The sequence below is a fragment of the Meles meles genome, chromosome 8 (genome assembly GCF_922984935.1).
Source record: "Meles meles chromosome 8, mMelMel3.1 paternal haplotype, whole genome shotgun sequence".
NCBI classification, from domain to species: domain Eukaryota; kingdom Metazoa; phylum Chordata; class Mammalia; order Carnivora; family Mustelidae; genus Meles; species Meles meles.
Genome location: NC_060073.1, coordinates 58,556,162 through 58,570,292, shown reverse-complemented (window position 1 = coordinate 58,570,292; position 14,131 = coordinate 58,556,162). Strand labels below are relative to the sequence as shown.

At 37.7% G+C, this 14,131-nt stretch overlaps 1 protein-coding gene across 1 annotated transcript; it reads left to right on the top strand.

The window, feature by feature from the left end:
- The first annotated feature begins 5,068 nt into the window (after window positions 1–5,068).
- On the top strand, window positions 5,069–6,013 carry LOC123949260 (olfactory receptor 51F2-like). The gene has a single exon (XM_046016633.1). It carries the CDS (start codon window positions 5,069–5,071, stop codon window positions 6,011–6,013), a length of 945 nt encoding a protein of 314 aa, XP_045872589.1.
- The last annotated feature ends 8,118 nt before the right edge of the window (window positions 6,014–14,131 follow it).

Genomic DNA, 14,131 nt, shown 5'->3' with positions numbered 1-14,131 from the left:
AATAATATACATTTAGGTTTCCTTTGTGACATATCTTTTAGCACTGAAAATATTCCATTTTGTGGATATATCATACTTTACTTATCCACACCTAATCAAGGACATTTTAGTTGCTCCCAAATTCTGACAATTATGAATAAAAGCTGCTATAAATATCCATGTGCAATTTTTGTGTAGCTATGTTTTCAACTCTTTTGGGTATATAAGGAATGTAATTGTTGGATTGCATGGTAAGAATATGTTCAGTTTTATAGGAAACTGCCAAACTGTCTTTTTTTTTTTAATAAACATATAATGTATTTTTATCCCCAGGGGTACAGGTCTGTGAATCACCAGGTTTACACACTTCACAGCACTCACGATGGCACATACCCTCCCCAATGTCCATAACCCCCCCAACCCCCCCTCCCCCCAGCAATCCCCAGTTTGTTTTGTGAGATTAAGAGTCATTTATGGTTTGTCTCCCTCCCAATCCCATCTTATTTCATTTATTCTAATGTGTCTGTACCATTTTGTATTTCTGCCAGCAATGAATGGGAGTTCTCACCACTCCACTTCCTTGTCAGGATTTGGCAGTGTTGTCAGTGTTCTCGATTTTGGCCATTCTGAAATCATTATGGGTTTAATTTACATCACCCTGATGACATATGATGCAGGGCATTTTTTCATATGCTTGTTTGATGAATCACTTCCTTTTACGTTGTCATTTTGTATGCCTGTGTACAGGTTAGCAACACTCCCAAGATATTCAGAATGCCCAGGAACAGTGTGGGCTTTGAACGAAATACTATTGCTCTAGCCTCAGTGAATATAGTTATTCAGCAACTCCTTTCCAACCCGGTTCAACGTCTTATTATTTCTGTGACCCTGGCAAATGCCTGGTGAGCAAACTCATGGGTGAAACATTAAATGCCGCTTCTCTCTTACTTTAACCCTGTGAAAGCTTTGACTTTATAGCTAGCTGTTCAGGGGTCAGAAAGCTCTTGAATGAGAATTGGACTCCTGGAATCTCCAGGATTTTTCTGTGTTGTAGTGAGAGTGAAGCTAGACTGCAAAGTAATTTCCCTTCATGGTCTGTTTTTCAGGGTACAAAGGGTTAGTGGGACACAGGTGTATAGAGTTCTCTCCTAGGAATTTGATTATCTGTTGGGAAAATGGCTCTTACCAGGCAGCTTCTGGGCCCCTTATAAAGGTTGCTTTTCTGAGAGCTGATACCTGAGTAATTCTCTATGAGTTTTCTTGGCAAAAGAGAAGTTCTTTGGTGATGGTTTAAGGAGACCGGGCTGATCAGGAAATATTTCTCTAGCCCTAGGACAGAAGGATCTTTCTGCCCATAAGTTGGTGAAGTTGAGATAATCTCTCTCTCTGGCTTTAAAAGACTCTCTGCTGCTGCTTGGGATGACTCTTCAAAGAACAGGGCATAGGAGAAAATGACCTCCCTTTCCAGACTCAAGATATCTTCTTTGCATGAGGTCAGTGTTTTTGTGTATTGAAATTTTTTCTGACTACATCGAGGACTGTACAATCTTCAGATAATTTATGAAGCCAACAGGTCAGAGAAAATTGGTGAACTTAGTAGTACATACTCAACAAATTTCATGTGTTATATTGATTTAAAAACAATGTAATAAAATGTACATTAAAGCTATGAAATTATGAGCATGCATTCATTCATTCAACATATTCTGACATTTAAATTCCTTTTAAATATGTAGTGGCAAAGCACAGAATTTGAAGTCAGAGAGAACAGAGTTTAATTCCTGGATTTACCATTGTCATGTTGGATAAATGTGAGAAAGTAATATGATTCCCATGAGCCTTGGTTTTCTAATCTTAGCTTCGGTTTTTCATCTGTAAGAAAGGAGCTCAAAAGACCCAGTGCATGTTGTGATAGTGATGGAGGCAAAGCTTTGTAGTGGGGGCAGTCTATATGTTCTTGGTAGTCTGGTTACAAGGATGTGTAAGTCATACAAGCCCTTGCCTTGTCTTGGAAGACTTCTCCATTGGGGAGAAAGAGACATTTAGCTATATCTTTCCATGAGTGGTTATTTAATAGTTGCTCATTAGTTTTAGTGCAAGAGGACCCAAGGGGGTTTAATACTCATTGAATTTTTAAAAAAGCTATTCTTTTCCCACAAGCTTTCTAATGGAGTTCCCTACAGTAGAATAGTCCTACTCTGTTTCCCTTTGAAAAAAGAGACCATTAGAAGCATGCAAAAACAGTGGATAGAAGATTCAGAGAAAGAGATACAATGAAGTAAATTGTTTGTTACAGAGTAGGCATTTAATACATTATTATTTTTATTACACAGAAGGCCAGTTTGGATTCTTCGATAAACCCCTGGGATCTCTTAATTAATTTAACTATAATAAAAAGATCATTAACTTGAGAACCTGCTTCCTCATCTTCAAAACAAAGAAGATATGATTTAAAGGTCCTTCCAACTTCACAGAGAAAAATTTATTTTTATCACCAGGTCTGTCTTTGAGCAAATCCATAGCACCAAGGATGAATACCAGATTAATCAGAAAAATGTTAGCTGATCTCCTATTTTAATATATGCCAATATTGTTATGAACTTTATTCATAATTTGAAGGGGCTGTCTGTCAGGAATCACCCTATATGCCTGCTGTTAATTGTTTAAGTCTATTACTATTACCAGATACAATGAATTCATTCATTGAACAGATACTCTTAGAAACTGTTGTGCCAGGCATTTTTCCTGGCTCTGAGATCAGAAGTCTGAGAACACAAGGCTTTTCTTTCCTGGGGTTATTTTCACCTTAGTGGCATGCCTCTGCAGTCTCATCACTAGGTGCCACTTGTCTTTTTTGGAAAATACTGCTATTCTCTGGGGCTCTTCCTCTGACCTCCTTTTCACTGCTTCTGTGACAACTCATAAGCCTTATTATCAAGACAGGAGTCCCTTTGATGGGAAAGCAAAGGTAAGTACATATTCTAATTCTGACATGTAAGTCACAGGAAAAAGTCAGGTTTGTCTTTCAACTGAGGTCCAAGTATTGACACAAAACTCACGGATTTTACTTTATTATACATTGTCCCTCGATTCAAATTTTCTAACCATTAATTTTTTTGTGTGTTTGAGTTCTCAAGAGGCTTCCTGTATTGAACACTTTTTTCTTTTCTTCTCTTCAAATGCTGTCTTCACGTAATGAATTATTCCCACTCTAGTCAAAGCCAGTGCCTGTTCATACAACAGTTAGAATGAAAGTTGACTTACACTTAGGTATGTTCTTCCCCAGAGTTACGGGGTAGATCTGGAGGACCAGATCTAATTCTGCTTCTGTCCCCTGCAGACACTGACATTTTGTAGATATTTAAATATTTGTTGAGTAAATACATACATCAATGAATAAAAGAGGAGCACATACATTAAAAACCGAGCATTATTTCTGTAGATAAAAACAGGGTGTCAGGAAACTTAGGACAAGAATCAGTATAGCGGAACTTCTTTAATCCTACAGATGTTTTGCTCTGGGTGACATGCTCATATCCTCAGAGAGGAGATGCTTCACAGTCATCATCCCCCACTTGAATGTTGATGAATCCAGACTCATGAGGGTTTCTGAGGGACCACACCCCCAACCCTTCCATTCATTTCCTTATCCTTTGGCAATAATGGACTATCAAGAATCTTAATCAGGTAATTCTGCTCCAATTATTATCTGTTAGTCTGCAGTTATTTCCTTTGTTCTCATAAGGTTAACTTTGGGTCATATTTCTTAAGGGAGAATTTCCCTTAAATAATTCCAGATTCATAGCTACTACTTAAATAATGAAGTACTTTTATCAACTGTCACCCATTGCAGTCTGTTTGCCACACTGAATTTGTTATTCTGCAGTAGTTTTCATTAATAGCTGTTGTGCATTAATTTGATCAGTGATATTTTTCTAGAAAATGTTAGTACTATCTTTATGATCCTATTTTCATTGGGTGCATAAGGACTTATAAGTCTTAATGGACTTCCTTTTTTAAAAAGTTTTTTTTTTTTTTTTGTATTTTATTTGTCAGAGAGAGGGATAGAGAAAGCACAAGTAGGGGGATTGGCAGGCAGTGGGAGAAGCAGGCTCCTCACTGAATAAGGAGCCTGACACAAGACTTGATCCCAGGACTCTGGGATCATAGCCTGAGCTGAAGGCAGATGCTTAGCCAACTGCGCCTCCCAGGTGTCCCATCTTAATGGGCTTCTTTTTTTTTTTTAATTTTTAAAAAGATTTATTTATTTGACAGAGATCACAAGTAGGCAGAGAGAGAGGAGGAGGGAAGCAAGGCTCCCCGCCGAGCGGAGAGCCCAATGTGGGACTTGATCCCAGGACCCTGGGATCATGACCTGAGCCGAAGGCAGAGGCTTCAACCCACTGAGCCACCTAGGCACCCCTTAATGGACTTCTTCGTCTTCTTCCTTTTTTAATAGTGTTCTTTTTTAAAGGTTTTTTTTATGATTTTATTTATTTATTTGTCGGAGAGAGAGAGAGCAAGCATAGGCAGACAGAGTGGCAGGCAGAGACAGAGAGAGAAGCAGGTTCCCCGCCGAGCAGAGAGCCCGATGTGGGGCTTGATCCCAGGACCCTGCGATCATGACCTGAGCCAAAGGCAGAGGCTTCTACCCACTAAACCACCCAGGGCAACTGAGAAGTGAAGAAAAGCAGGCTGAATTGCCTTTTGTATTGTCTTAGGGTTACACAAAAATGTCCTGTCTCTTCATGTACCTGGAATCATAGAGCTGAAAATATGTTATTGTTACCTACTCTAACCTCCTCTTTTATATATGCATATATGGAAATATACTGAAGCCTAGATGTAATATGTTACTCTTGATAATTGTCCTCATACAATTTAATGTTCTGTCTCTTTTCCTAGTTCATGCAAGATCAATTCTAAATCTAGGAAAAGGATAACTGGGTATGCACTTCCACTGAAGACAAGACAAGGTTCACTAGCGATCCTAAATTGTATGATATGTAGAAGAGAGTGAAAACATCTTTCTTGCCTACTTTATAGGATACGGTCCTTTGTTCCAGGGAAATTGCTTCCTTCACTCATCATGCCATCCTTCAATCAGAGCATTTTCCACCCTGCAGTATTCTTTCTTACTGGCATCCCTGGTTTTGAAACTTATCATGCCTGGCTCTCCATCCCTTTTTGTTGTCTCTATGCCATTGCCATCTCTGGCAATGGCATGATCTTGTTTGTCATCCTCACTGAGTCAAGCCTCCATGAACCCATGTACTATTTCCTCTCCATGCTATCCTTCACGGACCTAGGACTGTGCCTTTCCACACTGGTCACTGTGCTGTGTATTTTCTGGTTCAATGCTCGAGAAATCAGTTTTGATGCCTGCATTGGCCAAATGTTCTTTATCCATGGTTTCACATTCATGGAATCCTCAGTACTCCTGGCAATGGCCTTTGACCGCTTCATCGCCATCTGTAACCCACTGAGATATGCTACAATCTTAACCAGTTCAAGGATCATCAAAGTGGGCTTTGCCATTGTTATTAGAGGGACAACAGCTCTAGTGCCTTTACTCTTACTTCTAAAGCGTCTGTCCTTCTGCCGTAGCCATGTTCTGCACCATTCATATTGTTTCCATCCTGATGTGATGAAGCTTTCATGCACAGACACCAAGATCAACAGTGCATTTGGTTTGGCCATTGTCATCTCTACTGCTGGCATGGACTCTGTCTTGATCCTCCTCTCCTATGTTCTGATCATCCACTCTGTGCTCAGTATTGCCTCCTCAGAGGAGCGGAAAAAGGCCTTTGGTACTTGTGTTTCACACATAAGTGCTGTTGCCATCTTCTACATCCCCATGATCAGCTTGTCTCTGGTTCACAGATTTGGGAAGCATGCCTCTCCCCTTGTGCATACTCTCATTGCCAATGTTTATCTGCTCATCCCTCCTGTGATGAATCCCATAATCTACAGTGTGAAGACCAAGCAAATTCGCAAAGCCATGCTCAAAATATTCTCCTCGAAGCTCATTTAGGGATTTTTCATTTTGTCTTTTCTTTTCATGGTCTCCCTGACTCATATTTGACAATTTGTTAGAATTGAAAGAGCCTATTTACAAAAGCTTTCATTTTATTCTGATGATGTAATAACTCACTATTTACCAAGTCCTAGCGTGTGGATTTTTTTGAGATAGGGATGGTATCTTGTGTACCTTTAACTTTGTCACAAATGCTTCAGCTGGCACAGAATAGGACTATAGTGAAACTATGTCTACAAAATGGAAAAATGAAGCCATAAATTGACTTGATAGTTTAAAAAGTCTTACATCATCTAAGGTGTAGCAATTCAAGGGATGTCTGATATCATTTACATCAGTAGGAAGCCCTAAGTTAACGGTAATTCTAATCACTTATCAGTAATGATTATTAATTCCCCAAATAGACTATACATGACTGCAGAACATGAATAAGCATAGAAAACAAAAAGAAATCAAATGAAAAGTATACTTTCCTCATTCTTAAAAGAGTTATTCAGGTCTCTTTTGTAAATGTATTAAAAGTTAATTATGTAATAGCCAGTGATTTATGCTTCAAAATATGTATCTAATGGGGGAAAGTGGACAAAGATGTATTGTGATGTTCAAGATATCATTATTCATTGCAAGGAAAATTTGGAAACTGCTTAAATAATTACTTTAAGGTATTGGTTAAAAAATAATAAAATATAAACTATCATGCAGCAAGCTAAATACTGATACAAATATAAATCATACATTATTAAGAGAAAATATATATTAGTATAGAGGATATTTACCACTGTTTGTGTCTTGATTTCATTTGCATATACACACATGTACGCACATGCCCATTCACACATATACGTTGTGAAAGTATGAATAGACGTGTTTCAAATGTCAGAGTGCTTCCTTTTTGATACTTGGAGATTGGCTTGTTTATATTTTCTTTATACTTTCTTTGTATTTTCTTCATAAATGCATAATAATGAGCTTTAAAAAAATTCCAGATAATAAAATAATCGATTTCCATTTAACACCCACTTCAAAACACAATAATTTTGTTTTTCATCTTCCATTGCATCCTCATTCCCATCGGTCTTCATAATCTGTCTTCCATACTATTGATTTATAATATGACATTCGCTTTCTGTTTTTGTCTATCACTATACTGACTGTGGTCCAAAAGCAGTGCATTAGAACCACTTAATATCCTCAACCCCAACCTGGAACTAAGTCAGAAACTCTTTAGGTGGAGCCCACGAATTTGCATTTTAACAAGCTACCTACAGGTTATCATGCATGTTAGAGTAACATTCCTCTGGGATGTTTAGGCTTTTGGAATAAAACACCATAAATTCCTTGCCTTTTATCTATGATCATTTTGCTCTCCATGAATGAAATATTCACCTATTTTTTCTCTTTCTAGTTACTTTTTTCTTACTTTTAGTTACCATTAATAAATCATTGTCTTTTTAAAAAATAAATCATTGTCTTATAGGCAATCAAGTCCATCTTTCCTGACTGACTTAAAAATTTTTGAAAATAGGCAGTGTACTTTGGGATTGATATATAATGCACAGACCCAAGTGTAGTACTTAATAATAGCTAATTTAATACAGGCTTTTTGAATTAACTTGATTTTTACATAACTTTGCAAATATTCTTCTTACATAATTTAGGCTTACATAATTTGGCAAGCACTATGGGAAGTACTGGTGTTAAAACAGTGAAAAATGAAAATACAGTCTCTATTTTTAAGGAGTAACAATCTGACTAAACATATCTAAATTGAAGTAATTTTTAGACAGTTGTTTCTTTTGAATGAGACTGGATAAAATATTGAAGCAGATACTAAGAGGAATCATGAATTGGATATCTCTCTTTTGGAGGAAGAATCTGAATTAAAGGGAATATTAACAAATCCGGAAGCTGTTAGCATGAAGAGAAAAATAGAGCTCCTAGAAATGTACTGTTTAATAGAGGGGGTATAATACACATTCATTTCTAAGCAATAAAACTATAAACAAGAGATTCAGATTTCATGGATTCTCAGGAAGTCTTGAAAATGGAGAACTTTGAAGGTGAGGAACCATATTTTTTTCCTCTGAGTATAGTTGACATACAAAATTACATTAGTTTCAGGTGTACAACTTAGCAATTTGACAAGTTTATACATTATCCTATGTTTACCACAATATAGCTACCATCTCTCCTGTTACACTGCCATTGCAATATCACTGATTGTATTCCTTATGCTGTGCCTTTTATTCCTCTGACTTACTCATTCCATAACTGGAAGTCTGTATTTACCTCTCCCCTTCGCCCATTAGTCCAACTCCCCACTTCAGCTTCCCTCTGCCAACTATCAGTTTGTTCTCTTTATTTATAGATCTGATTTTCTTTTTGTTGGTTTATTGATTTTTTAAAATTGCATTATAAGTGGAACTGTATGGTATTTACCTTGCTCAGTCTGACTTATTTCACTAAGCAGAAAACCCTCTAGGTCCATCCATGTTGTCTCAAATGGCACGATCTCATCCATTTTTAAGGCTGTGTAATATTTTAGTGTGTGTACATAGCATATTTTCCTTATCCATTCATCTATTTATGGAAACTTAGGTTGTTTCCATACCTTGGTTATTGTATGTAATGCTGCAGTTAACATAGGGGTGCATGTATATTTTTGAGTTAGTGTTTCATTTTTTCTGGGTAGATACCCAAAAAATGGAGTTATTGGATCATATTATTTCTATTTCTAACTTTTTGAGGAACCACAATACTATTTTCCAGACAATCTGGTTAAGAAATGGGTGGAGGACCTGAATAAACATTTTTCCAAAGAAGACATACAGACATGAAAAGATGTTCAACATCACTCATTATAAGGGAAATGCAAATCAAAATAATTACATCAGGGAAATTCAAATCAAAACCTCATTGAGATACCATCTTATACCACTTAGGAGACTTTTCTTTTTTTTTATTTTAATTTTTATTTATTTGACAGAGAGAAATCACAACTAGGCAGAGAGGCAGGCAGAGATAGAGGAGGAAGCAGGCTTCCCGCGGAGCAGAGAGCCCGATGTGGGGCTCGATCCCAGGACCCTGGGATCATGACCTGAGCTGAAGGCAGAGGCTTTAACCCACTGAGCCACCCAGGCACCCCGCATCTTATACCAGTTAGAATGGCCAAAATTAACAAGACAAGAGACAACAAGTGTTGGAGAGGATGTGGAGAAAAGGGAATCCTTTTACACTGTTGGTAGGAATGCAAATTTGTACAGCCACTTTGGAAAATAGTGTGGATATTCCTTAAGAAATTAAAAGTAGAGCTACCCTATGACCCTGCAACTGTACTAATGAATATTTACCACAAGGATACAGATGTAGTGAAAAACACTGTACCCCAGTGTTCATAGCAGCAATGGCCACAATTGCCAAACTGTGGAAAGAGCCAAGATGCCCTTCAACAGATGAATGGATAAAGAAGGTATGGTCCATATATACCATGGAATATTATGCCTCCATCAGAAAGGATGAGTACTCAACTTTTGCACCAACATGGACAAAACTGGAGATTATGCTGAGTGAAATAAGTCAAGCAGAGAAAGTCGATTATCATATGATTTTACTTATTTGTGGAGCATAGGAATAACATGGAGGACTTTGGGAGAAGGTGAGGAGAAGTGAGTTGGGGGAAATCAGAGGGGAAGACAAAACATGAGAGACTGTGGACTCTGAGAAACAGACTGACTGTTTTGGAGAAGAGGATGGACTGTTAGGTGAGCCTGGTGGTGGGTATTAAGGAGGGCACATATTGCATGGAGCACTGGGTGTGGTGCATAAACATGAATCTTGGAACATTGAAAAAATAAAATTAAGTAAAAAGAAAAAAAGAAAATAATCACAATGAGAGATCACCTCATAGCTCTTAGAATGGCTAAAATAAAAAAACAAGAAACAAGTGTTTCTTGTTGGAAAGAAAGGACCCCTCCACCCCGTGCACTGTTTGTGAGAATGTAAATTGGGAAACCGTATTTTCAAATTTTAAAAACATAAACGTATTAAAAAATGTTTTTAGAAAAGCAACAATGTTGACTTATGCTTCAATAAGAAATTACATATCACTTTTCATGCAGTACTTATATGTACAGTAATAAAATCTAAAGTATATTTCTTTCCCTTCTTTATAAAGTGATATAATTCACAGAAAAATACTAAAGTCTACTTTTTTTTTTTTTAATCTTACAGACAATACTTTTCATTCCCTTTAGCTGTGTTTTCCTGTGAATTCCGTATCATCAAATACAGAGCTCTATATATTTTCACAGCTTTTTCTTTAGTTTATAGACTTATGAAACAGTTCTTGTTCATGACTGTCTGAGCCCAAGTTGAAAATAATAGTCTGGCTCATCTGATGAAGAATTTGAAAGATTGAGTGACTGAGTGTTCTGCCAAAACCACATGAGCACATTAAGGTTCTGTTTAAGAATGTTCCTAATTGATATTTCACTATAACTGATGTATTGTTGCTTAGATGTAAAATTTAAGATTTGTATCATTCAGGTTGATATTGTACCAAGCAGGGAACTACAATACATTATGTAACCTCCAACAAGATGCCTTCAGTTGCTTCTCAAGGATATAGAAATGCATTTTTCTAGGGAAGGAGAAAGATTAAATTCCATACTGTGCAATGTCTTTTATGTTGTTTAGATTCAAAGGCTTGAGAATGCCTGTAAAATCTTCTGCGGCATAGATTCTGCCTCCCTGTTTAGCTGTACTTGCCACTTGCTCTCCCACTTGTTCTCCACATGTGCCAACCATATTATGAATCACTCCTGGTTTTCCTGTGCTCTCTTCTTCCATGTATCCAGACAGACCAGGTGATGACCTGGATAAATACATGCTCTTTCTTCTGTGATCTCATTGTAATTATGCCCTATTGTAATCAGTGATTTTGATGCCTCTTTCCTCACTGACATGTGAGCCCTGGGGAAAGTGACTCTGTTGTATTTTTCTGTATTATCAGTGATGGATACTTTAAGTGTTCTATGAAGGACTCAATGAAGCTTTTTCCCACCATGAATGAAGAAGTTTCTTAAAAATGTACAAAATTGGGGAGTCTGGGTGGCTCAGGTTGAGCCTTTGCCTTAGGCCCAGGTCATGATCTCAGGGTCCTGAGATCGAGCCCCATGTTGGGTTCTCTGCTCAGCAGGGAGCCTGCTTCCCCCTCTCTCTTTGCCTGCCTCTCTGCCTACTTGTGATCGCTCTCTCTGTCAAATAAATAAATAAAATCTTTAAAAATTAAAAAATATACAAAATCCACCCAACTGATATTGGAGGAAGATACATTCATCTGCTGGGTGTGGAGGTAAGGTAGGGAGAGAAATGAGCTTGTACGTATAGCAGGTGTTTTTTTTTTTTTTGGAATTTTTACTCACAAATTTACCTCTAGCAAAATTGTACCATAATACAAGGTCAAGGCACTATAATACTAGTACTTGCATGGAGATGAGAAAAGTAGGTGTCATAAAGTAGAAAGGGAGCGAAGTCATGAGGTAGAATGAACCCTTGGGAAACTTTATACTCTAGGAACCAAAGAGAGTCTACCAGGGGTTTTCTGATTAGGAGATTTCATGCAGCCTGAGTCATGGATCCTTATATATGCTATCTATCCCTGAGGAGAAAGCCTCCACAGCTACGCAAGCCCCTTTCTTGCAAACACGGTGGGAAAGAACAAGCTCCATTCTTTGTAAGTAAAACGGCTTCCCATACTAGATAATAGGTGAAATGCTTACAAATGCTATCTCACTTAATCCTTACAGTTAATGCTGTTGGCAAACTTAATTTTACAGAAGCAGAACCCAATAGGAAATGCTTCTTTGGAGAACTTCAGCTGGCTGGTAGCAGAGCTGACATTTGAAACTAGACCTACTTTACCCTGCAACCATATTACTGAGTTTCTGTAATCAGAGGAGAGAGTTAACTCAAGGCAGTCCTGCACAAGACCTGCAGAATGCTCTTAAAATGGGTCTGGAATATTGTTTTATATAAGAGAGAATTACTATCAAGAAATGAGGGAGGCACATAGAAGGTTACTCAAAAATAGTAGCTTAAGTATTTCATTAAAAAAACCCAACAGACACACACACACACACACACACACACACACACACACACACCCTCACCCTCATTAGATTCTTCTAATATTCTCCTGAATAATTTGAGGCCACACAGCATGAATTAAATGCAAAAGGCTTTTTTATGTTAAATATGTTATGTTTGTTATGTTATTTATGTTAAATAATGTGTTGAGATCCTGATTTATTTCCAGAATCTCTCACCACTTTACAACTTTTAGATTTAATTTTTATCAAAAAAACACCTGTTGATTTCCCACACTGCAAATACAGGGGATGGTAACAGGAATATAATGATGAAAGCAGTGGTCTACCTTCCAGTAGCTGATTTCAGTTGGAGAGGCACGTTTTCAAACAACTTATGATCATGCAATGGAATTAACACTATTCTAGATGTATAAATAAAAAAAGAATGTTACTCCAGAGGAATAAGTAATTCATTCTGCCTTGAGGTAGACAAAGTGATGCCACAAAATGCTTCCCAAAGATAATATACTAATGTTGAATTTATGAATGGATCCATGGAACAAACAATAAGTCTAAAGAATTTAGGCTCAGTCAAAGAAGGGTGGGAGATTTATTAATTAACCATAAATTTATTAAATTTAACAAAGCAAGTTGTTTTCACAGTACGAAAGAACTTGCTATATTGAGTATAGCCAGTAAATATGTGAAAGAACTTGCTGTGAAAGAACTTGCTGTATTTAGTAGTTTGGTGAGGTAGGAAAGGTCCGGGCTATTATCAAAAGGCCCCTGGGGTAGAGAAGAGATTGGACAGCAGGAAAAGTAGATTTTGGTTAGATTGATAAGATCCTTGACTTTTGTGATAAAGGGGGGAAAGAGTTTTGACTTCATGCTGAAGACAATGAAGAGCTCTGTAGGAAGATGTATTTTTGAGAGATCATGCTGGCATCGATATGGAGAACGTGTGTAAACAACTTGAAACTCGGAGGGGAAATTGCGTATGAGAAACTTGCTGTAGTTCCTGCAAAAACAAATGAAACTGTTATTACAATAGAGGTGATAGAAGTGGGAGGGTAAGCATGGGTCAGTCAAAGGACATATTAGAAGTCAAACTCATAAAGTTTGCAGATTGGCTGGCCTAGATAGTTGTGGTAGGCAGCATTCTAAAAGGGCCCTCACAGTTGCACCTGATTACAGTGCAGTATGAAACCCACCCCTTGAGTGTGAGTGAGTCTATGTATGTGATGGGATATGTTGCATTGTATGTATGGCAAAGAGAATTTGCAGATGTCATTAGGTTTTGTGATGACTTGACTTAGAGTTAATCAAAAGAGAGATTATTCTGGTGGGCCTGGCCTTATCATGTGAGCATTTAAAAGGGACAAGAAGCAGCAGTGAGATTCCTCTGACGGATTGGAAGATGCCATCTGTCATGTTGTGAGAGGTCCACATGACTGGGTAGAGAGCAGTCTCTAGGAGATGGGAGCAACCTCTAGTCCACAGCCAGCCAGAGATAGGAGACCTCAATTCTATGCCACAAGGAATACCATGCTGCTAATAGCCTGGATGGATCTGGAAGAGATCCTGACCTCTGGATGAGCACAGAGTCCTGGATGAAAGAGACCCTGAGCAGAGACCCTGCTGATGCTGTGTTCAGATGTCTGACTTGCTGAAATGTGAGGTAATGAATGTCTGTCAAACCATGACTTTGTGCTAGGTTTTTATGCAACAATAGAATGCAACAGAGTATGCATCAATCCAAGAAAAAGCAAATTTCAGTGATAGGTGTGAAGCGTTTAAGAGAGAAATGAGGCTAGACAAATGTTCAATAAGCTGTTGGTAAAGGGAAAGAGATACACGAAACAGGAAGGAGGCAGTGTTACGGTTAGGTTGAGAAGGAAGTTCAAATATTTATAGACTGCAGTAATGGTACAAATGAAAACATTCAAATTTTAATAAACAAGGAAAATTGATGGGGTTATTTGACAGTGCAGAAATGCATCTATGTATTTTTTAATTTTGTTTGGTG

Excerpts from the sequence above, each read along its gene's own strand:
- LOC123949260 (XM_046016633.1), top strand. The coding sequence starts at position 5,069 with ATGCCATCCTTCAATCAGAGCATTTTCCACCCTGCAGTATTCTTTCTT.